Genomic DNA, 23,700 nt, shown 5'->3' on the forward strand with positions numbered 1-23,700 from the left:
ACCAATTATATAGGTGGACAGTTACACTTACCAATCAAGCAAGAAGATCAAATCTGATGCTAACTTTGCACGTCATCTTTTACCGTTCAACAAAACTATGCTCAAATGTATTTATAAGATTGGATAAAATTTATGCGTTGTAAACTAATAGATGATATCAGCAAGACTTAAATCTAATATGGAAATCTTTATATTCTTGATTTTTAGATATAAGGTAGCCATCACATGCGAAATAGTCAATCACATCATTATCATGCATTCATACCTACCGAAAGGAATAATGCATTAGTTATCTATAGTAATCCACAATTCTTAAGATTATAATACTAATTGTTGAAATCAACCAGAAACACGGGAATTCTCACCTGGAAAAATAACGATCTCATGGGTTCTTTTATGCCGACGATGACTTGTTGACAATCATCACGTGTGGAACATGTTTTTTTTCTTTGTAAGAAGCATGGGATGTTCTTTGAAAATCATTAAATAGAAGAACATCTAGAAAGAATACAAAAATGGAACAGAATATTTTTCAGTTCAAAATGAGTTGGAGAAGATCCAATTAATGGTCAAAATCTCTTTAAAGAGATCATGAAGCCATAAATAAGATATCAGTCTCATTAATAAAAAAAATAATAAAATATTATATATATATATATATATATATATAAAATTATAAAAAAAAATTAAAAGGTGACTGACCACGCCATTGAAGGTGGCTGAACCACTCCAGTTGGGGTTAGGAGTGGCTGCTAACCACGCCATTAGGGGTGGCTGAACCACCCCAGTTGGGGCTAGGAGTGGCTAAAGCCACCCCATGGCCCTTAGAGGTGGCCAGGCCACCTCCAAGGGCCAAAAGAATTTTTTTATTTTTTATTTTTTAAGATTTGGGTTTGGGGGGTGGCCGGACCACTCCCAAGGGCCATGGGGAGGTCCGGCCACCCCTAGCCCGCCATTGGGGTGGCCATCTAAAATGGGTGGTCCCATCCCGCCAAAATGGGTCGACAACTACCCTTTATTATTTTATTAATTTATTTTTGGGTTAAATACTAAATACTTCATTGGACACCAAGGGGGTGGCTCGGCTACCCCGTTGGAGCCAAGAGGGTAGCTGAAACCACCCCCAACCACCATTGGGGTGGTTTCGGCCACCCCCATCCGGCCAGATGGGGGTGGCCCCCAAATTTTTATTTTTATTTTTTAAAAAAAAAATTAAGTGGGTGCCACGCGTCAACATTTGATTGGTTCGAATTCCATTAAGTCAACTAACGGTGAAATGACAGAATGACTAATTTGGTCTATTATCAAAACCACAGAGATCTCCTGTGATAAAAATGAAACCCTAAGGAGAAAAAATAAAGTTATGAAACCCCATGGAGTATTTAGTATTTAACCCTTTATTTTTTTTAATTTTTTTTTAAACTGAAATATTATTTTTAGTCATAAACTGGATATTCTCCAGTCCATTATGGAATGAAAAGTATCCTATTCCTACGAAAATGGGGGGAGAGAGCATGGTATATGTTCTTTGAAAATCATTAAATAGAAGAACATCTAGAAAGAATAAGAAAATGGGGGAGAGAGAATGGAGTGCACGGAATAAATTCTTAGGATGTCTGAACTCAATCTATTACCTGTTTGAAAAAAATACAATAAAACAAAGGGGAAAAAAACAGCTAACTAATGTCACCATTTAGGTGGAAGATAATGTAAATATTGTATCTCAAAGTATTATCAAATTTGGAAAGTTTCATGCTCTTCATAAGAAATTTACTCATTACATTTGCAAAAAGAGGTGTTGACACAAGTGGGATAACTTAATAAGATCTCCCATAAATGATCAAACATGTAACCCTATAACAAAAAGAAGCACAAGATCTCTCCCCCAAAACCAGGATGGCTTGTTTTAAATTTGCAAGCCATACTTCTGTTGGCACATATCCACTCTGTATTTTCTGTCTGTCTCCAACTGCTTTTTTTCTGCAGGTTTAGGGCAGTTTGCCAATCTCAGATAGAGTTGACTGAGTCTTCATCGCTGCCATCACTGTCACTACTGCTGCTACTGCTACTGCTGCTACCGCTTCCGCTTGAGCTGCTAGAACTAGAAGTCTGCTCATCCCTCTCCTCAGCATTCACCTGGGCTCTAAGTGCTTCTGCAGCATTGGGTCCCCTTTCCACTTCATCGCCACTATCATCTACATCAGCAATCTCTTCATCAGTGTCATTTTGATGTGGTACATTTATATCAACTCCAGCATTGTCTTTTTCTTCAGTGGCAATTTCGTCTTCAGGTGTTCGACTACCAAAAAGGTCATCAATATCTATATCTTGATGTTCTTCATTTTCATCGTTCTTGGGGCCTGGTGAGGCCACAGAGAAGTTTGGCGGATCATATGGATAATCAAAAGCCCCTTTTCCGGAAGGTTTCACACCTGCCATAACATGAATATTATTTACATTTAGTTTGTGAGAGTACTCAGAAAAAGGGGAAAGAATTAACAGCAAGCACCTACATTTCTCATTGAACACCAGAAAGTTTGACCGTAAGGTATTGCATAAATTGATCAACAAAAGCATCCTCAACATACACTATTCTCCTTGTTTGATTTCACAAGATTTCACACAGGAGAAAGAAAAAAAATTCAATAGATTTCAGAGAGTGGGAAGGAGAGGGGTTAAACTAGTATGGAGGACATAAATTACAAGCCGATAAGGCTGAGAATTGCTTGTAGGTTAAACTAGCATGGAGGATAGAAATATGAACCAATAAGCCTGAGAATTCCTTACAGATCCTTATAGTACCTAATATGTAGCTGTTTAACAGTGTCCTCGTTACACAAAAAGCCTAACGATTTATGCACCTAATTACCAACTTACTACTGAGACTAGCGAAAATCAAGCACCAGAAGAATGAACTTTTTTCATCTGAAAAATTTTAGTCAAGGGAGAGAAAATTGTATCTCAACCCAAAACAAGAAAAAAAAAATCAGAGTACCTAAGAACAAAGAAACAGAGAGCAGGATTTAATCAACGAATTTGAAAGAGGTCTGATAGAACGATTCGAAGATCTCTCAAATTGAAGGCACTGAATCAGTAAAGAAAAGTTATAATAGGTACGTACCCGCAAAGCTTTTATCCTTTACTTTTTGGCCTTAAAGAAGCTAATTTTTAATTTGGTAACACAAAAACACAAAGATTTAAGTACATTATTTCATCTGCATTTTGGTAAATGCAAGTGACAACAAGGTGGTCCTGTAAAACTTTAAGCCTGTAGAGAGCACTACATCTAGCATTCTGTGACAAGACAGACCACTAAAATATTACAACAAAATGCTACTCCAAATAAGAGATGGTACAACATATAAGCCTAAGGTTTAAGTGGCAGGCCAGTGAATAAACTTACTTCACATAAAAAAGGGGGGGGGAATCAAATTTAGTCAGTAGGCTTTCATGAAACAAACACTTAATAAAATAAAATAAAAATTTAAAAAAAAAAAAAAAAAGGCTAAAAAAATACTAGATGAGGGTTGGCAGCTCCTCTCCCATGAAGAGCAACGTCCCCTCACCAAGGGGCGTCCCTTTTCTGAGTGGACACCCCCTTTCTATGAGGGGCAGCCTTCCCTCGCAACCCTTTTTGTGTGAGGAGCTGCCACTCATAGAGAGGTGTGAGGGACGGCCATCCTTCAATGACGGGGCAGCAAACCCTTTATGAGGAAAGGTTTCCCTTCATAGGAGGGGCAGCATCTCCTCATTTGGTGAAAGGTGACCCCCCTCACCACTTAGGGTGGCCGGCCACCTCCCTCTCTCTCTCTTTTTCTTTACATTTTTGTTTTTGATTTTTTAAATTTTATATTCAAGGTATATTTGTATTAAAGTTGAAAATGTGCCATGTGACATGTACATATGGTACATGACATATCAAACAAAAGTCACGCAGCATTAATTAATTGCTCTGGCATGGCATATTATTAATCAATTGGACAATAGGTTGACAGAGGAATCTATTTAAAACAGAGGAAAACCTAGAGACCTAATTTTCAAAATTGGAAACACAATGACTAAATTGAGATTAGGTCATTGCGTGTACGTGATTTCGTGAAAATTAGACCAAATAGGTCATTGCATGTGATTTTGGATCTAGTTAAGTCAAAATTGGAAAATTGACTTGTTACCAACGAGAAAAAAAAGTAATTTAAAAAAAAAAACAAAAAAGAAAAAGTTGGTTGTGTAACCCTCAACAAGGGGTAGCCGCCTAACTGGAGAATGGGGGTGGTTGCGCGGCCACCCCTAACAAAGCTCAACCACCCCCTTATGCTGCCACTCCTTAATAGGACAAAGGGGGTGGTCGCCCAAATGAGGAGAAAGGGTGGCGCATGGCCACCTCTAAATTTTTTGCTTTTTTAGTTTTTTTTTTTTTAGAAAACACTCCTCAGATTTTTGTTTTTACATATAAACACTTTTAACTTTACCAGACTAATTTTCTTCTATGAACCCCGCATATAACATTTTTCAAATGTGGCCCTCACCAGAAACACTTCTCAATTTACACATTTTTAAAAACTCTTTTCAAAACAAAAAATTAAACATTTTTTAAAGACTTTACCAAACACACCTTATATTTTTCAAAATTTAAAACACCCTATAGCAATTCAAACGTGCTATGTTTAAAACCCTCCTTTTTTTTAGATCTCTTTTGGATTGGGTTGTAGCCTATGTTCCTAACTTTTCATTGAATCTTGTAGATCTAGTTAATTTTTTGGATTGTAGGTACCTATTGGGTAATTGTTACTCGTGTGTACTTTTTGTGTATAAGGGTTTTGCCCTTTTCCTTCATATACTCCATGTCAAAAAAAAGAGGAAAATATATATATTTTTTTTGATAAGTAAAGTGGAAAATATATACTCAAAGCATATATATACATATATAAGCATATAACAGAGACCTGGATTCTCAGGCTTGCCAATATCAATTCGTTCCATCTCAACCTGCACAAATCAAGAGCAGATAAAGCTAAAAACGTCAGCCAGGGAGGGAAAGTGTATGAAAAATTATGATTGCTTTTAATTTCTTTTCAGAACTAATGATGAGAAACTAGATGAACAAAAACTTCATCGCTTCACTAAGGTTTGATTAACACTGAAGAATACTTGCAGTATCAATGAAAAAAAAAAACTAATGGATGCTTACAAATCTTTTAGAAAGCTTAGGAGCAACTAAGGACCTTAGTTGATTCATGAAAGTTCCAATCCATACATACATATTTCAAATAATATCTACAAATATCCAAAGATGTATGAATAAATACGATGACAATGCATTTTTGTCTCGAGCTTTTGCAGTTACCACTAATTAATGTTTCAGGAGCTGAAGTTTTTTTTTTTTTTTTTCCTTCTTCTTTAAATTCTGAAATATGAGTTAGTAGGTAGGAGTTCTTGGTTTAAATGACTTAGATCCCATAGTTGAGCTTGTGTTCACTTTCGTTGATTTGTTTAACTACTCTAAGAGATTAGTCTTAGATTTACTGGCTCTACTTTCTCCAGTAGTATTATTTTATTACAGTAAAGTAAATCATTTTCAACCGACAAGAAAGAGAGGAGAACAATTATTTTCTTGTTTTCCCCTTTCATGTTCTAGGTACCATATTTCTCTTCTCCCTTAATGAGAAAGTTGGATAAGAACTTCATTGCCACTGAAAAGGCATTTTTGATAACATATGTGCTATTAAGCCCCAGTGTACAAGTGCAGGGTTTAATATGCCATATGTTTCATTCAGAGAGTTGTAATAGATAACACGTACTGTTTCCCTCAGATTATACAAAATGCATGTGTTCTGGATATACAATTCTACCCAACAAGGCCTTAATCCTAAATCATTCAAACTCTCAATAAACATAATTGCTCCATAGAGAAATTTCACAACCACCAATTCAACACGATTCATCAATTACAACATGCAGCAGATCAATCCACAAAATTTCTTGACTTCTTTTTCATTTTCATACTAACAACTCACAAAATTAAAGTTCTTGAATAGGTGTGCCCATCAACTAAGCGCAACAAAGATGCGGTGCAGGATATATACCAGTAGGTACAAATTGCAAAATAAAAAACACGACTATCTGCTTCCTACATGAGCTTCCAAATCACATGTAACATTTTGTAATACACAACCGAAAACGACAATAAACTCCAAATGAACATAATAAATTCGGAAGGAATTCAAAAACATAGCATGTTTTTTTTGCAATTATAGATTTGGATTCACTCACATTGTGGACGTCAATTCAAACGCAGATTACCAGATGATGATTTATGTAATGCAAAATGCGTATGCTCCAATCATCTTTCAAGTACACACACTCACCGGCACCGGCGGCATGGCTGGAAACGTGCTTCTACCTAAATTTGCCGGCTTTGCACCCTTCCCAACCGGGGACAACCGCAGCTCGGGGGCAGGCACCGATTGCGCGGCGGAGACCACAGAGGTGGCAGCAGTGGACTCACCGGGCTTGCGAAGGTGCCGGAGCTGCTTAACCGCCCGATGAAGCCGCTCCAGCCGGAAAGTCTCTCCATCGAAGAACAGAACTGCGTCGCTTTCCTTGTACTCCTCGCTGCTTCCCTCAAATGTCACTTTTGGTTTGCCCAATTGATTGTTGTGGAACTCCACAGAAACCCTATTTTCCTTGGTCTTGTGTAGCGATCCCGCTTTCGTCTTGTCGATCGAAGCCGGTTTAAATTCATCTGCAAAAAGAAAAAGAAAAAAAAACAAAACAAAAAAGATTAAAAGAAAAATAAATCACTTTTTTTTTCTTATTTACTTTCTCGGGAACCGAACAGAAAGTTAGAGATTGAAAATCTTACATCGGAGGGTGCAGAATTTGTTGGAGGAATCGCTTTTGAAGGAGGGGCCTAAGGTTAGGTTGTACCAGCGATCGGCCTGAGGAGCGGTCTTGGGCTCGTCTTTGGAGTTGTTCGCCATTGTCGAGAAAGCTCGGGAGCCCGAGAGAGGCAAGGGAATAGAGAAGAAGAGAGAAGAAGAAAGCCCGGATGGGACCCACTCCTGCGATTACATGGCAAGATCCGCGTAGGGTTTAAGTAGAAAGGAGGAGCAGAGGGCGGAACGAAGACGAAGGGGATTCCAAAACATAGAGACGTGGAGGATTATTGTGTGTGTGAAAGACCATGTGTTTACCATACTTGGACCCTGTCTTTTGCGCCACGTTGTTTTTTATTTTGTAAATTTGTTGAGTGTGGGGACCACGAAACCAGAAACTCACCCGCACGTGGTTTGTTCCACCTCTGTTTTTGCTTTCTTCAACAATGCTATTTTTAAAAAAAAGGAGCATCGCCCACAATAAATATCTTGGCGGCAGGGCTCCTCAGCGGCTAAATCGGCCCATCTTCTACACAACTCTAAGCCCACGGACCACGGTCAATGAAACTTACCAGCTGAGCGGAAGACTTAGGCCTTGTTTGTTAGCTTTTTTAAAAAATTAAAAAATAATAATAAGAAAAGTAAAAAAGGGATATTGAAAAATGAAAAATTTTGTTTTATAGTGATTTTTATTTATTTAAATAGTAGTAAAAAGTAAATTATGTAATATAAAAAGTGAATGATGTTATTTGCCAAACATTATTACATTGGTGTACAATAACGGTCCTCCAATAATAATAAAATATTGCATTTGGGTTATAGAAAATTGACAAGATGGGCAATAAAAGAGTCTTACTGTGCTTTAACATTAAGGGATTCATGTCGTAATTTTTTTTTTTTTTTTTAAAGGAAAAATCATTCCAGTTTCATTAAAAAATGATCACGAGCAAAAACGTTCTTACATCACAAAGTAAAAAGCTCTGAAAAAATCATAGCTAAAGCTAGAGGATACAAGTCAAAGATGCTTACATAAAAATCAAATATTTAAGATCTATTTATGACATTAATATCCGCTAAATATTATTCGATATGAACGTTTAAATTCATCAACAAATTTCATTTTCTATAGACGTCTTTCAATTGTTTTTGGTTATGTGTCTATCTCATCCATCTATAATTTTAATCATTCACTTCAGCTTCTATCCAAATGAACCAGAACCAAAGCAAAAATGAGAAAATCACAATAAAGTTTTCTAATATTGCTTTTTTTTTTATATATATATAAAATTGAATAAAGAAAAAGGCTACATGGGGAGGGTTCTAATATCCCTTTAATATATAGCGAATTGGATATTTTTTAGTTTATTTAAAACGAAGAAATTCCTAATTCACTGGATAAACATCGTGATTTTTGTTGGCTTGGAGTGCAATTGCAATCATATCTTCTTTAAGTTGGTATGGGTGGGTAAGATTCGTAAGAATGGTTCTACGTTTTGTCCTTCTTGCTATGATGCTATCACAAAGAATTTTTTGACCCGGTGGAACTAGAAAGATAGTTTTGAAGAGGTTCAAATTTTAAAATTAATTAAAAAAAAATTGAAGGTAAAAATTAACTGGAGAAAAATTTCCTCTAAGCTGGTCGAAAGGAAATATCTTCTGACTCATGTAAAATAATGTCAAGTATCTGTAAATATTTAAAAGGCATATTAAATTTAATATAAATTAATAAACAGTTATTAATAAAATTAAAAATTTAATATATACTTTAAATATTTATAAACAGTAGACACTATTTTACGTACCTTCAAAAATATTTCGTTCCGTTTCATTTGGAGAATATTTCCTCGGAATCGGAGGAAATTTCTGTACAAATTAATTTGTGGGCAAAATCCAATATTGACCCTGTGGTCTGTTCTCTTTAGATATTTTTATTTCATGTATACGTGGCATACTAATAAAATGGGCTTGTTGTTCAGGCTAAGCCCATCTTATCCTCAAAGCGAGGGACACGCGTCTCTCGTGCGTAGCTAATCCGTTTTACCTCACTTCACAGCCGTTGGGAGTTGGAATTTTGGAGGCTGGAAAGCGATTACGCCATTAAACGACACCGTCGGCATACAATTTCCTGAAAATTTTAGATTAGTTACTGTTGAGCAACGAAGCTAAGAGCGAGCGAGCTAGCTCAAGGCCTCAGCTCCAGCCGATTTTAGCTCAGGAAGAAGAAGAAGGAGGAGGTAATGGTGGCTTTTGGCGGGAAGAGGGTGGGCCAGGCGGTGGCTGGGCTAGGCGGGAACGGTGTGGGCCAGGTTCTGATGGCCGTGGCCGCGGCCCTCCTGGTCCGCCTCTTCTCCGGCCCCGGCCCAGCTCTCTTTCCGGAAGTCGAGCCCGATGACCACGACGACACGGAAGATTTCTCCGGAGATGAAGACGCCGGTGAATCCCCGTTCGCCGGGAAAGTTTTCCCGGTGACAATTCGTTGGCGCAACATCACCTGCTCCCTCTCCGACAAATCCTCCAAATCAGTAACCTCCTTTTTCTTTTTATTATAGTTCTCTTTTAATTTTGTTGGAACACTATTTGGTTGCTGAGAAAATGTGACTGAAAAAAGCACATTGAAGCTTAGCTTAGCCTAGTGTTGCTCCGTTTAGCCTAAGTATAACTCAATGTTATGGTTTCCAATTTATGCTTCGTTATTGGTCATAGCGGATTTATAATTGCACCAGCTAAAGTTTGAGCTACAGCATAATCAATTACTTGAACAATTAACCAATCATGTGACGGAGATTTCGATGCTTAGGTGCGATTTCTGCTTAATAACGTGAGTGGAGAGGCGAAACCGGGAAGACTGCTAGCGATAATGGGGCCGTCAGGGTCAGGAAAAACGACTTTGCTCAACGTTCTGGGGGGTCAGCTGACGGCGTCGCCTCGGGTGCATTTGTCAGGCCTTCTGGAGATCAATGGAAAGTCTAGTTCAAACAAAGCTTATAAGTAATGCATATTTGGGCAATTGTGGTTTTTGGACTCGTAAAGTTGCTTGGAAATGCTTTTCATTGATATTTGTGATTGCAGGTTTGCTTATGTAAGGCAGGAGGATCTTTTTTTCTCGCAGCTAACCGTGCGGGAAACGCTGTCCCTTGCTGCCGAGCTTCAGCTTCCTGAGATACCTTCCGTGGAAGAGAGAGATGAATATGTGAACAATCTTCTATTCAAACTAGGCTTGGTAAGATTCTCTGGCTTAACTGATGAATTATTTTTAAGTAATAGTTGGTCTGAGAAGTGAACTGATTGGACGGTTTATGACTTTATGTGCATACCTCAAGTCTACTAGGAAGCTTTGCATTGCAGAAGTAAATCGGGTGTTGGGGTGGATGTGCTAATTGAATGATAAATAGTCATGTTTTGGATTAGAAAATCATGCTATAAAGGGTTTAGTGCATTTTTTTCTAAGCAGTTTCTGCTTTCCATTGAAAGTAATTGGAAGTGAAAGCATCTACTTCTATTAAATATGAATCTGAAATTTGTGAGACTACATAATTATAATTACTTTTTAATGACTGCTTTATTCCCTTTCTTCAAAAGGTTAGTTGTGCTGATTCCCGCGTTGGTGATGCAAAAATCCGTGGAATCAGTGGGGGTGAAAAGAAACGCTTATCTCTGGCTTGTGAACTGATTGCAAGCCCATCAGTCATATTTGCTGATGAGCCAACAACTGGTAAGAATAATGTTTAATTCTTTTTTGATAAGTAATTCAATCTTATTAGAAAGCGCAAAGGGGTGCAACCTAAGTACAAATGGAGTATACATGAGAGACACTCAACTAGGAAGAAAAAGAAGAACTGTTTAATTCTGCTCATGCAATATGCCTCAATGGCTCTTTGTTTTTGTTCTAAGATATTACCTTGCATATGATTCATGTTAGATGACATAGTAATTTTATAATTTACAAAATATCAAACTAATAATCATATTTGTATTTGTCTTTGAACAATGGTTCGTTTAGTAATTCACAAAATTTTCCGACTCCAAGACATGAAGATAAATAAAAATATCTCTGCATAACAAACCTGGTTTTTTTCTTCTCTATCTAGAAGAATAATAGACGTGTCACTCATGAATAGTATAATGCAAATTAGAGAGTTATGCAATCTGAGTTTTATTCATTATGCTGACCAATATTAACAGCCTTATTCATGATCTCTTAGATAAATGTTAATGGTCTTTGGTTTACACACATTACATCGAAAAGGTCCAAATTATCACGATGTTCAAGCAATTTTACTTTTATGTCTGTCATAAATTAAAAGCTAGCTTATTAGTTCCTGTTAAAATTAAGAAGAAAAAAAATCTGCTGTTCTTATTCTCAAAATAACTTGTGGTCTCTTCAGGACTGGATGCCTTCCAGGCCGAGAAAGTAATGGAAACGCTCCGACAACTCGCACAGGATGGACATACTGTAATCTGTTCCATACATCAGCCTAGGGGGTCTGTGTATGTTAAATTCGACGACATTGTGTTGCTAACAGAGGGTGCACTTGTCTATGCTGGTCCTGCACGCGAAGAACCACTGGCGTACTTCTCCAAATTTGGGTTGTTAGCTGAACCTTGTTTACTTTATACATTGTTCCAATGCTACCTCTACCTGCTTACCACTTATTTTTTTGTTGTTTTTTACTTTTTCATGTGGTCCATTTGGATTTTGAGTTGAGATTCACTTAGTTATTCCTTGTCCACATGAAGTTTTAACCCCAATTTTGCAATGATGTTGCATAAGTATTGTCCATAAATAAAAATGATAGACATGTAAGCTATCTCCTAGTCCATAAGTTCATATCATTGTTAGATGTCATGGACCCATCTCTGGCATGACACGCATAAACTCTCCACTTTTTACCTTGGAAAAATTACTAACCTGTGGCACATTTCATGTCTACTTTAGCTTTAGGTTATAGTGTATCTGTGTCTTTAAATGTCCCTTCCTTTCCACTGTTCAGTTTATCATTTTGGTACTCTACTATTAAAGTTAAAATTAGTCATTGAATGGTAGTTTCAAATGTCTTTTGGAGTGACTTAACTGTGCATGACTGATGACTAATCTTCTGTTTTCTGGTTATGCACTGTTAGTCCATTCATTTTTTGGTTGGTTTAATATAGAGGTCATCACATAGCCTTTCGAGATTTTGGTTTCACATTCTAAAGACTTTTGTCTTTTGATCAATATTAATTGACCATAAGGTTCAATTATATTTTCAAAAACTATATGCACTATACATGTTTTCCTTTGCAACTCCAGTTTTTACAGTCAAAAAAGAAAAAGAGGGGAAAAGAAAAAAGGGAAAGAAGAGATTTTGTTTCAAATGGTGCATCCCAATGGCATTTGGTCAACTTAAAGTTTGTGTATCTGTAAATTAATGACTGTTTACTTCTGAAAGTATGACCATTTGATAGTTGATTCAACAGGTACCATTGCCCAGATCACGTTAATCCCGCTGAATTCCTTGCTGATCTCATATCCATTGACTACAGTTCTGCTGAAATTGTCTCTTCTTCTCAAAAAAGGATAGATGGTCTTGTTGAGTCATTCTCACAACAATCATCAACAATTCTTTATGCAACTCCAATTACCAAAAGGGAGATCTCCAAAAACAGCAAGAAAACTATAATCAAGAAGAAGGGTGGTTGGTGGAGGCAATTCTGGTTGCTTCTTAAACGTGCATGGATGCAGGTTAGTCTTGTCACTAATATCTATGTCACACACAAGAACACCAGAATTTATGTGGTTCTCTTAAAGTGGGATATATCCACTCGTGGAGGTAATCACAAAGGAATTCACTAGCCAAAGATGGAGTAGAAAAATAGTGAATAGAAAAGAACACTCAAAACCAAAGCCCTAATACGCTAAAATATCACTATCGCACAAAAAGTTTTTTCCCCACAAGAGAACAAATCTACAAACTTCTTTTTTGCTAAGACAAACAATGACTCTATTTCTCTCATTGTGCGCCTCCTTTTTATCTTTTCACATTGTGTGGCTAGGCGCCAAATAAAAAAGAGGTTCCCTCTATGCGGCGCCTCAAAATCAAGGTGGAAAGAATAAATGGCTCTCATGCTTTTCTTTCGCGCAGTGCTTAAAACAAGGGTTACTGCAAGTCAGTTAAAGAAGCTCCGAAAACAAAACCTTAAAGTAATAGGAATGGGACCCATGTACTTGATGGCTTTTAAGTCACTCAACGTCAACAAATTTCCACATTGACTTGGAACCTATCAAGTCTAATAATACAAATTTCCTCAAGATGTTTTCGCCAAAGCCCTAAGGTCAATCACAATCTACAAGTACCACTCTAGTTCAAGCATTTCTTGAACTTGAGCATAGGACATGGTTTATTCATAACACCACGCTTCTCTAGCAATTCTGTTGGCCACAAAGCTGTCTAAGCTAACTTTGTCTTCTTGTAGACCTATTTGCACCATATAACCTTTTTACCTTCGGGCAATTCTACAAACTCCCAAGTTTTACTTTTCTGGAGTGATTGTACCTCGTTCGGCATAGCATTCTCAACACATGATGGATCACTACTACCAGCTACTAGAGCAAAAGAAACAACATCCTCAAATCCATACCTCTCAGTTTTTTTCGATCACATTTGTCTCTGTATTTTGCTAAAGACTAAGGCTCTTCTTGGTGCTATCTGTCTCTAAAAAAACTATTCATCATCACTTTTATCCATAGGTCAACTCTGATGATCAAACTTCACTTCCACGACTTGTTTTCCTTTCTCGGTGTCAGTTGATGCTTCATCTTCGCCTTTTCTTAGTAGATAGGCCTCATTAAACACCACATCTCTGCTAACAATTTTCTTTTTTCAAACCGGATCTCATAGCCTATAGCTTTTAACACCAGTCTCCAATCTAAGAAATATACACTTTCTTGATTTTGGATCTAGTTTCAACCATTCTCCACTTTGCACGTGAACATATGCAAGACAATCAAATATTTTCAAAAGTAAATAATCAACCAGTTTATTTGTCCATACTTCATCTAGAACCTTAAAATCAATCATTGCAAAAGGAGACCAGCTTGTGATAAAGCATGCATAATTAACTGCATCAGCTAAAATTTGTTTTGGCAATTATGCATTTAACCTCATGTATTTCGCATTTTTCAGCAATGTTTAATTCACCCTTTCAACAACTTTGTTCTATTATGAAGACCCTTTAATTGTGAATTGATGAGTAATGCCTCCTATTTTGCAGAATTCCAAAATTCAGTATCCTTATACTCCAATCAATTATTGGATCTAAAATACTTCACTTTTCTTTCAGTTTGATTTTTCGTCTATGCTTTCCATTGCTTGAAGATGGTGAAAACCTCTGACTTATGCTTTTTAAAATAAACCCAGGCCTTTCTTTAAAATCATCAATGAAGCTGACAAAATAGTATGCACAATTTGAAGATATTGCCACTAAATCATATCATCAAACTTTGATTATGTCAAAATGGATGTTGCAACTCCATTTGTAGCTATGTTCCCGAAACTATAAGAGAATCTATTTGAACATATAAGATATGAGCAAGCGGAATCCAAAATCCAAGAATCAATAAGAGAATTGTACTTGAAGAAAGCTAAACTAACGGTCATCGAACTCATCATTGGCAACACCAACTAAATCTACGAAGTCTTTCTAATTCTTTTTATCCTCCAAATTCCATTTCAATACCCTGTAAAAAGTTTTATGTAGTGGCCGTTTTGTGACAATAATAACACTCTACATCTTTTGCATTTGACCGAGATTCTTCATCTTTTGCCGACCATGACTTATAGACCGAGACTGCCTACTTTTGCCATTATTCCCCTTATATTCATTTCTTCCGTGCTTTGGCTCAGACCTCGCCACAAGCCCATCAATCTTATCGTTGACACATTTCTTCTCGTTTCATGTGACAAAAGAGCTCTAGTCACCTCTTCCAATTTGTAAATTTCTTTTCCCATACAATAATATTGTAATTAGGTGATCATACGAAGGGGAAACAATGCGAACAAAAGTATCACTTTATCTTCTTCAATTCACTCTGAAGTTCAACAACTGTGTATTCAACATGTTAAACTTGTTGAGGCGCTCAAGCAATTTGTATTTGCCTCCATTTGTAAACCATATAACTGCATCTTCACATACAACTTATTCATCAAATTTTTTGCCATAATACAAATTCTCTAATTTATGCCAAATTGTCTCGACCTTCTTTATTCATCAATCATATTATGAATAGCTTCATCTAACAAATTAAGATAGATCAAGTGCATAGCCTTGGCGTCCATCCCTTCTCACTCATCATCGTCCATCTTCTTTCAATTCTTTGCATTTCTCAATAACGCCTTGTAAACTCATTGTTGAATCAAAAGATCTTTCATCCTTCTCTGCCAAAGAGAGAAGTTTTTCTTGCCATCAAACTTCTCCACTTCATACTTAGTGCGCGCCATATTTACTGTAATTGTCAATCTGAATACCAAATCTTTGCTTTGATATCACTTGTTGTGCAAAAGATCAATTACGATAAATAAGACAAAACAATCACACCAAAATTTGCGGGGTTCTCTCGATGTGAGGTACATTTACAAGAGGAGGCAGCCATGAAGAAATTCACTAACCAAAGATAGAGTACAAAAATAGTGAAGAGAAAAAACACTCAAAACCCAAATCACCAATATATTCAAATATCACTATTACACAAAAGAGATTATTCCACGAAGGAGAAAACAAAACTACAAACTTCTTGTTTGCCGGGACGAACAACTGGCATGTTTCTCTCTTTTTCTCTCACTTTCTCCCTTACTATGCAGCTAGGCGTCAAACAAAAAAGAGGCTCTCTTTGTGTCCCTCTATGTGGCGCCACAAAACCTCTATGTGGCGCCTCAAAACCAAGGTGAAAAGAAGAAGGGCTCTCACTTTTTTCATTCATATGGCACTTAAAGCAAGGGAAGCCGAAACTCTTCTTTTAAAGTCATGAAAGTCCGTTAATGCTAGCTGGTCAAAGAAGTTCCAAAAACCAAAACCAAAACCAGAAAAGTAATAGGAATGGGACCCACATACGGGGTGCCTTTTAAGGCACTCAACGTCAACAATGTATTGTGTATGGTTATCTATGTATTGCTCTAACAAAAGTGGCATACAATAAGGATCTTGGATAACATTTTACTTCTGCCCATGAGTAGTGAATTGAGGAGACATGTTCATGCAGCTATTTAAAAAGATTCAGGAGAGCATGAATTACAATAATGGCATTGTATAGACCTCTACCTTTTACCAATCTGTGAAAAGTCCCTGACAAGTTGAATTCATTGTTTCTATCCTCAATTAATAAGATTTTGGCATTGGAGCAACAATTAAAGAGATGCATATGGATATTATAGTTGGTTCATATAAGGAATTAGGTTGCTATGTGAATGAAACTTGATCTCCCTGTTCTAATTGATTGATGCTTTTCCATGGCTGACTAGGCTTCTCGTGATGGACCAACAAATAAAGTTCGGGCAAGGATGTCGATTGCATCGGCTATAATATTTGGGTCAGTTTTCTGGAGAATGGGAAGATCTCAGACATCGATACAAGACAGAATGGGATTGCTTCAGGTGTGGAATGTTCTTGATTCCCTTGGAATCCCTGGCTCGCTTTTATAAGTGATTTTGCTGCAAGCTTACATTGTGGAAACTATTCAATGATTTAGTGATTCATGCCATAGGTGGTCACCGTGTTTTTTAGTAGCTGCACTGATGAGTGGATTTGGCATAGTCTTGGATTTTTTTTTTTTTTCAATTGTAGTGCTCCTTATTGCTTCATATTTTGTAGGAATCTTACCTACTTCTGGTCTGTTTATGTGACATGCTATACTCAGGTTACTGCAATAAACACTGCAATGGCTGCTCTTACAAAGACTGTGGGTGTGTTTCCAAAGGAACGTGCAATTGTAGGCAGAGAGCGTGCAAAGGGGTCTTATAAGTTAGGACCCTATCTGCTTTCTAAATTGTTGGCCGAGATTCCTGTTGGGGCAGCATTTCCATTAATGTTTGGTGCTGTTTTGTATCCCATGGCTCATCTTCATCCAACACTGTCCAGGTGAGTATGATAATAAGTCTGCCAACTGAAATAAGATGCAGCTCTGCAATCTCCCTATTATTTATGAACTTAGAGGGTGCATATCAATTGGAGAATTATAAGTCTACCTTTTTACTTATCAAAAAGGTATTCATTTACTTCTCAAAAAAAAAAAAGTCTACATTTTTACTTTTCTGATACATGGTGCAATTCTACAATGTCCATATTACTTTATAGAATAATATGTGTAAACGTTTTTTTTTTTTTTAATGAAATAAATTGTGAAATGGTTCTGTCAAATTATCAGAATAACTGGAGACAGAAACATTTCCTGCTTTCATGGAAGCTATAACAGCTCCCAAAGAAGAACCAATGATTTCTCTGAGAGAATGTTGAAAGTAGTATAAAGAAGAGTCCCTCCAACATTATAATAGGCTAGATTGATTAGATTGTGGAAAATAGTATAAGAATAGTTCCTCCAACATTATAATGGAATAGATTGAAAATTAGATTGTGTTAATAAGCTAGTGGCTCTTCCTTGCAAAATCCTTACGCAACTACTAGGTGGAAAAGATTGAAAAACCTCTGGAAAGACTAAATTTGCTTACAAATCCACCCCCACCCCCAGCCCCACCACCAAAAAAAACCAAGAAAGGTGCATATTAATGGCCCTTCCAGGTGGATCATCATTATTCATTTGCTCTTCAGAAACCTGCATATCTGCCTGAAATCCAATGTTGCAATGCATTCATGAAATCAACAGTGTCAGTGGAAACTTATTAGAATTATAGTTTATAAATCCTTGAAATTATCCATTGAAGTGTTTGCTGAATTGCTGGAAGTATCTGTGTTTCTTATTAAGACTGCTTTACATAGATCATTCTATGGTTGTGCTTACTTTTATTATTATTTTTTCATCACTTTGAGCTATGAACTCTGTGAGAAAGGATATTTAATAATTTGAGTTGGTCGGAGAATAATTCATCACAACTACTAAGTTACTGGCTTGGAACTCTGACAATATAGGTTTGGAAAATTCTGTGGAATCGTGACTGTGGAATCCTTTACCGCATCTGCCATGGGGCTTACCGTTGGGGCAATGGTTCCCACCACTGAAGCAGCAATGGCTGTGGGGCCTTCTCTTATGACAGTTTTTCTTGTATTTGGAGGCTATTACGTCAATGCTGACAACACACCAATCATCTTCCGTTGGATCCCTCGTGTTTCTCTTATAAGATGGTAAAGATATCATTATTTGCCAATAAGGAAAAAGGAAAATGCTGTTTACCAAGTTTCTACATTTATACTAAGTGATTAGGTTGATTTTGTTAATATTTTCTTACTGAGGACTATTACACTCATTGTGAACTTTCAGGGCCTTTCAAGGGCTTTGCATCAATGAATTTAGTGGTCTTCAATTCGATCATCAGAATTCTTTCGATATTCAAACTGGGGAACAGGTAAGGGAGCAAATGAATTGTTTTCAGTTGTAACTCGTAATGAAATGGGATGTCCTGTCCATAAGAGAACAGAACACCATCTAACAATGCATGCCATATATTTAAAAGAGTGGTGCTCTTTAGTGTACAACTAAATTTATTATTGAATAACCATAGCACATATGCGAGATCAGATAATTTTTTTTTTTAAGAAAAAAAAAAGAAAGTGTCACCTGGGAATGGACACAGATGTCATGGATAGCTGTAGATCAAGATCTTGGTGCTGAATCTTAGGACATTCAAGCATGGGTGTTGAAATAATAGGTTTAATTATGTTTTTTTTTTTTTTTTTTCTATTTAAACTTAACCTGAAGTTGTATAAGACAATGATGCTTATTTAGTCACTCTTTTTGATACAAGTATTTTATAGATATGTTTTCCCTTCCTGATTGTTATTGTTAGGGAGGTCCTAAATAGAATGATTTCTGCTTTAGCGAACGGGGGTCTTTTATTAAGCTTTTTGGTAAGGTCGAGGAATGTTGGTGTCTTCAACATTTCCTACGTTTTGTTCCTGGACGATTCTTTCATTTTTAGTAGAGCAAATTCAAATCATCTTCGTAACTTGTGCTGTTCTCATGCTTCGAAGCGGTTTCAGATTTGAGGATTAATCGGGCTAAATCAAAGTTGGTTCCCATTGGCAATGTCAATAATGTTGAAGGTCTGGCTTGCAAGGTTTCTTCTTTACCTATGAAATATTTAGGCCTTCCGTTGGGAGCTTTGTTCAAGGCCAAGTCTATTTGTGATGGCATAATTGAAAAGATAGAGTGTCGTCGGAAGAGGACTAATTTGTCAAAATCTGGGAGGGTTACCTTGATTAAAAGTACATTATCCAATTTGCCTACTTAACTTCATGTCTTTTTTTTTCCCTCCCGTTGATGTTGCCAATCGCATAGAAAAGTTGCAGCAGGGCTTTTTGTGGAGTGGCATTGGCCATGAGTTCATTATTTACTTTTGTTCAACCAAGCTCGTTTGGGGAGGGTGGTAGTGGATCCTAAATATGGCAACTCATAGGGAGGGTGGTGTTCTAATGAGGTTCATAGGTCGTATGTGGTGGGGCTATGGAAGAATATTAGTAGGGGGAGGGGAGTTTTTTAGTCACACTAGAAGTGCGGTTGTTCATGATTCCAAAATTAGATTCTAGCATGCCGTGCGGTACGAGGATTTAGTTGTCAAGGCAGCTTATTCAGAATTGTTCAGTTTGGCCTGTAGTAATGATGCTTCTATGGTAGATCATTTGGAGTTCTCTAGCGACTCTCATCAATGGAATGTAAACTTTCTCAGACCAGCTCACGATTGGGAGGTAGATGTATTTACCTCGTTCTTCGATTTCCTGTATTCCTTTAGATTGAGATGGGGTGCTAAAGACAAGTGTTTTGGAGACCTTCCAAGAAAGGATTGTTCGATGTTAGATCCTACTACGGTATCCTTGCTCCCCATGATAGTTCACCTTTCCCTTGATGGAATATTTGGTGGAGTAAAGCTCCTTTGAGAGTAGTGTTCTTTGCGTGGTCGGCTGCCTTAGAGAAGATTCTATGGATAATCTGAGAAAGCAGCATATCATGGTGGTTGATTGGTATTGTATGGATAAGAAGAGCAGGAGTCAATGGACCACTTTTTACTCTATTGTGAGATGGCTAGTTGTTCTCTTTGGAACATCTTTAGCCTTATTGGGTTGGCTTGGGCTATGCCTAGTCAAGTAGTAGAACTTTTTTCCTACTTGAAAAGGCAATTTGGCAGGCTTCCAAATACTGAAATGTGGAAGATAATTCCATCTTCCCTCATGTGTTGTCTTTGGCGGGAGAGAAATGATCGGAGTATTGAAGCCCACTAACAGGCGATAGAAGAATTTAAGGATTTTTTTCTTCATGACTCTTTATCGGATTTAGCTTTGGTGCTGTAAAAAAAATATAAAAAAATATAAAAATAAAAATTACAGGAGATCTCATGTATTTTTTTCAACGGCTTAGTTTTAATTCTAAGCTTTCCATGAGAAAAAGAGAGTGAAATTAAATATGGACCATTGAAAAAACTACAAGAGATCTCCTATAGTTTTTTTCAAATGCCTAAGCTGAATTCCTAGTTAGGTGTACATCTTGCATACTTTCTGTCTATTTGGATTGGGCTTTTTGTGATTTTTAATAAACTGCGCCTTTTGGTCTCTCTACACAGGTTTTCGACATGCAGGTAGAATTATTCCAGTAAAATCTATATTGGCTTGAATTTTGTTGAAGTCTTTTTTGTTTCATTTTATAATTAGTATTTTCTCGTTTAAATTCTGTGCTTTTATGGGGGGCCCATATAGTCAGCACCATTTTTTTTTTTCTTTGTGAAAGAAACATTCACTTCTCCATTAATCAATCAAAAAGGTATTACAGATTGCTCACCCCGGATAATCTCCGAGATATAATCAAGGATTTCTCCCAACCACTGCCTTGCAATTCCCATTCGTGCCGCCAATTTTGCGAGATGATGAGCTGCATAATTGGCTTGTCATCCCACAAAATTAATCTCCCAGTTAGCCAACCTGTTGAACATAGTTTTAGCATCTGCCACTAAATGACCAAATCTGCTCCAGTTTTCTTCCTGTGAAGGCACTACCTCCACCGCGTTTTTTGCGTCGCCTTCAATGCTTATGGTCTGCACGCCCAACTCCAGACAAAAACACAATGCATTGCCAACAGCCATAGCCTCTGCAACTGTAGGATCGACAACTCCTTGGCGAAAACAACTCTGGGCAGTCGTTACACGCCCTTCATGGTCACGGACAACCACTCCATGCCCATTCTTCCACTTTTAAGATTCAAAGCTGCATCCCAATTGGCCTTCAACCTACCCACTGGAGTTGCTTTCCATTTTTCCTCATCCCGACTTCCCTGTTGTTGCTGCTCATTAGTCTCACTGCGTAAGGCCTGACCATACTCCAAGACTGCTGTATTCACCCTTGTATCAACGTATTTGGGTGACTAAACTGCCCCCTGTGGAGCACCTCATTCCTTCTAAGCCACAGTTGGCAGTCATATGCCAACGAAAACTTTAATTTCTTCCTCATTCCCAGTTTGCAGCACCTTCTCCACCACATTAATAAAACCTGGCCCCTTCAAGGAACTCTTTTGGAATTTTTTACAGCTAGCTCCCCATACATCCATTGCGGATGGGCAAGTCCACAATATATGGATGGGTGTCTCTGCCTCTAATCCACAGACCGGGCATAATGGATCCTGCACAACTTTACGTCGCAACAGATTATCCCGAGTGGGTAGAATGTCGTGACAAGCTCGCCAAATGAAATTCTTCTCCACATTTGGAATTTGCAGTTTCCAAATTAGTTTCCACACCTCACTCTTATGCATGCCCGTAGAACATTCTGGCTTTTGTCTATCCTCCATTTCTTTGGCCAAGTGATAGGCACTCTTGACTGAAAAGAGCCCATTTGACGTACCCCTTCAAATCATCATATCCGCTTGATTAGTACTACTGAGCGGAATTGATTTAATGGCCACCACTTCATCCTCATATAGTCGGCACTTAATTTTGATTCAAAGACCAATTTGGAAATATCCATTTAATCACTCGATTGCATTTAATAAATGACATAGCTATGCTGGCAGAAGATAATGAATTGGCTAATAAAGACACGTCTTAATATACTAGGGTTTTTTCTTGATAAATTTGTCATACAAAGCATGTATCAGAATCTTTTTCTTTGCATTTTTTGCAGGCACTTGAGCGGCTCTCCTTTGGAGGTAGTCACATTAGGGAGACAATAATTGCTCAGAGTAGGATACTGTTGTTTTGGTATTATACCACTTACCTTCTCCTTGTGAAAAACAAGCCCAAATACCAGCGGCTTGAACCACCACCTCCTAAGCAAATCCAACCAGAGCAGCAGCTTGAGCCTTTTAATTCTGACCTATTTGAAAAAGACAGCCCACTTGAACCTCCTCTGCTCAACCAAGTTGAGTCAAACCTGCAGCTTGAATCACCTCCAATTGACCAAGTCCGACCATTTATCCTAGAAGGTTTGTAACTACTTGGGCATTAATAATGTTGTTATCAGATTTACCACTATTCACTGATATATCTCATACAGGTGCTAAATAAGGAAGATGTCTTTGCAATAAAGGAGAGCATCTTGCATTTTTCTGAGCTAATGAGTTGTTTTATAGGACTTTTGTCAACATTCATGTCATGATTATGTATATGCATAACTCATTAGCTTAGAAATTTCTTACTGCTTGTAGCGATACGGTTGAGAGAATTTTCATTTTTGGACATTGTAACTGGATCTGTTGGTTGGAGCCTCTTTTGCTGAGAGCTATTGATGCAGGATGAAAAATACAAGTTTTATTTAGAGTATTAGTTTTATTCGTAATTCAATAATGGGCTTGGCCCAAAGTCAGTAGGATTAGGGTTAAGCTTTTTGTTAGTCTATTTAAATGTTCTTTTGTAACAGTTTTTTAATTCAAGAAAGAAGGATAATTTTCGAGTGAGATACTTTTGTAAGAGATGAGATTTCTCTGTTTGAGGTGTGACTCCTCTTGTCTTTGGCGGTAAGACTGTCAAACTCCATTGTTGGCTGGTGACACTCTGTCCAACATGAAATCTATCTTTATTTTATTTTGTTATTTATTTTACTGTTGTTTTCCTTTTGTGTTGGGTCAGCTCAAGGATCGATTGTTTTCTCAAGCAATCGACAATATGCTACACAGCAACACAAAACCCATACCACACATAAATGCAAAAAAAATCCCATCATTGCAGAATCTTCTCTTCTACAACACAACCATCCCAAGCCCATTATTGAATTACAAATATAACTAATAATTTAAATAAAACTAAAATACCTAATTCTTTATTTTTCATCCCGCATCATCACCTATGACTAGCAAAGCTATGAAGGTATGTAAAGTTGCTTTTTCCCTCATCTTTGGTAGATTTGGCTGTGAACTGTACACTTGATTTGAAAAACGAGAATCACACAACTTAATTGAATTAAAACTATTCATCACATGCTTGGATGCATCATGCATGGCGGGCCCTATTTGCTCGAGCAAGTACCATGGCAGCCCGAGCAGGTAGGGCCGGACACTTGTCCAAGCAAGTGGAGCCTGCGCATGCACTTGCATACCCTACCCTGTTGCAGTGCAATAGGAGAAGACCATTGCAGTGCAATGGAATGCTATACCACTCTGAATAGGTATCAAAAGACCCATCAACCACATTGTAATTTCTCTTAC

The 23,700-nt window shown here is 37.4% G+C and overlaps 2 protein-coding genes across 2 annotated transcripts; one reads left to right on the plus strand and one right to left on the minus strand.

The window, feature by feature from the left end:
• Positions 1–1,674: 1,674 nt before the first annotated feature.
• On the minus strand, positions 1,675–7,187 carry LOC132179047 (uncharacterized). Its single transcript, XM_059591668.1, has 4 exons — positions 6,863–7,187; positions 6,366–6,742; positions 4,944–4,986; positions 1,675–2,432 (listed from the first exon to the last, which is right to left on the minus strand). Exons 1-4 carry the CDS (start codon positions 6,978–6,980, stop codon positions 2,008–2,010), a joined length of 963 nt encoding a protein of 320 aa, XP_059447651.1. The 5' UTR covers positions 6,981–7,187; the 3' UTR covers positions 1,675–2,007.
• Positions 7,188–8,966: 1,779 nt separating this feature from the next.
• LOC132176978 (ABC transporter G family member 7) lies at positions 8,967–22,997 on the plus strand. The gene is made up of 12 exons (XM_059589155.1): positions 8,967–9,397; positions 9,673–9,863; positions 9,945–10,095; positions 10,455–10,587; positions 11,261–11,462; positions 12,333–12,597; positions 16,370–16,501; positions 16,765–16,985; positions 17,991–18,203; positions 18,340–18,424; positions 22,182–22,482; positions 22,554–22,997. Exons 1-12 carry the CDS (start codon positions 9,113–9,115, stop codon positions 22,562–22,564), a joined length of 2,190 nt encoding a protein of 729 aa, XP_059445138.1. The 5' UTR covers positions 8,967–9,112; the 3' UTR covers positions 22,565–22,997.
• The last annotated feature ends 703 nt before the right edge of the window (positions 22,998–23,700 follow it).

Source organism: Corylus avellana, chromosome ca4, assembly GCF_901000735.1.
Source record: "Corylus avellana chromosome ca4, CavTom2PMs-1.0".
NCBI lineage: Eukaryota > Viridiplantae > Streptophyta > Magnoliopsida > Fagales > Betulaceae > Corylus > Corylus avellana.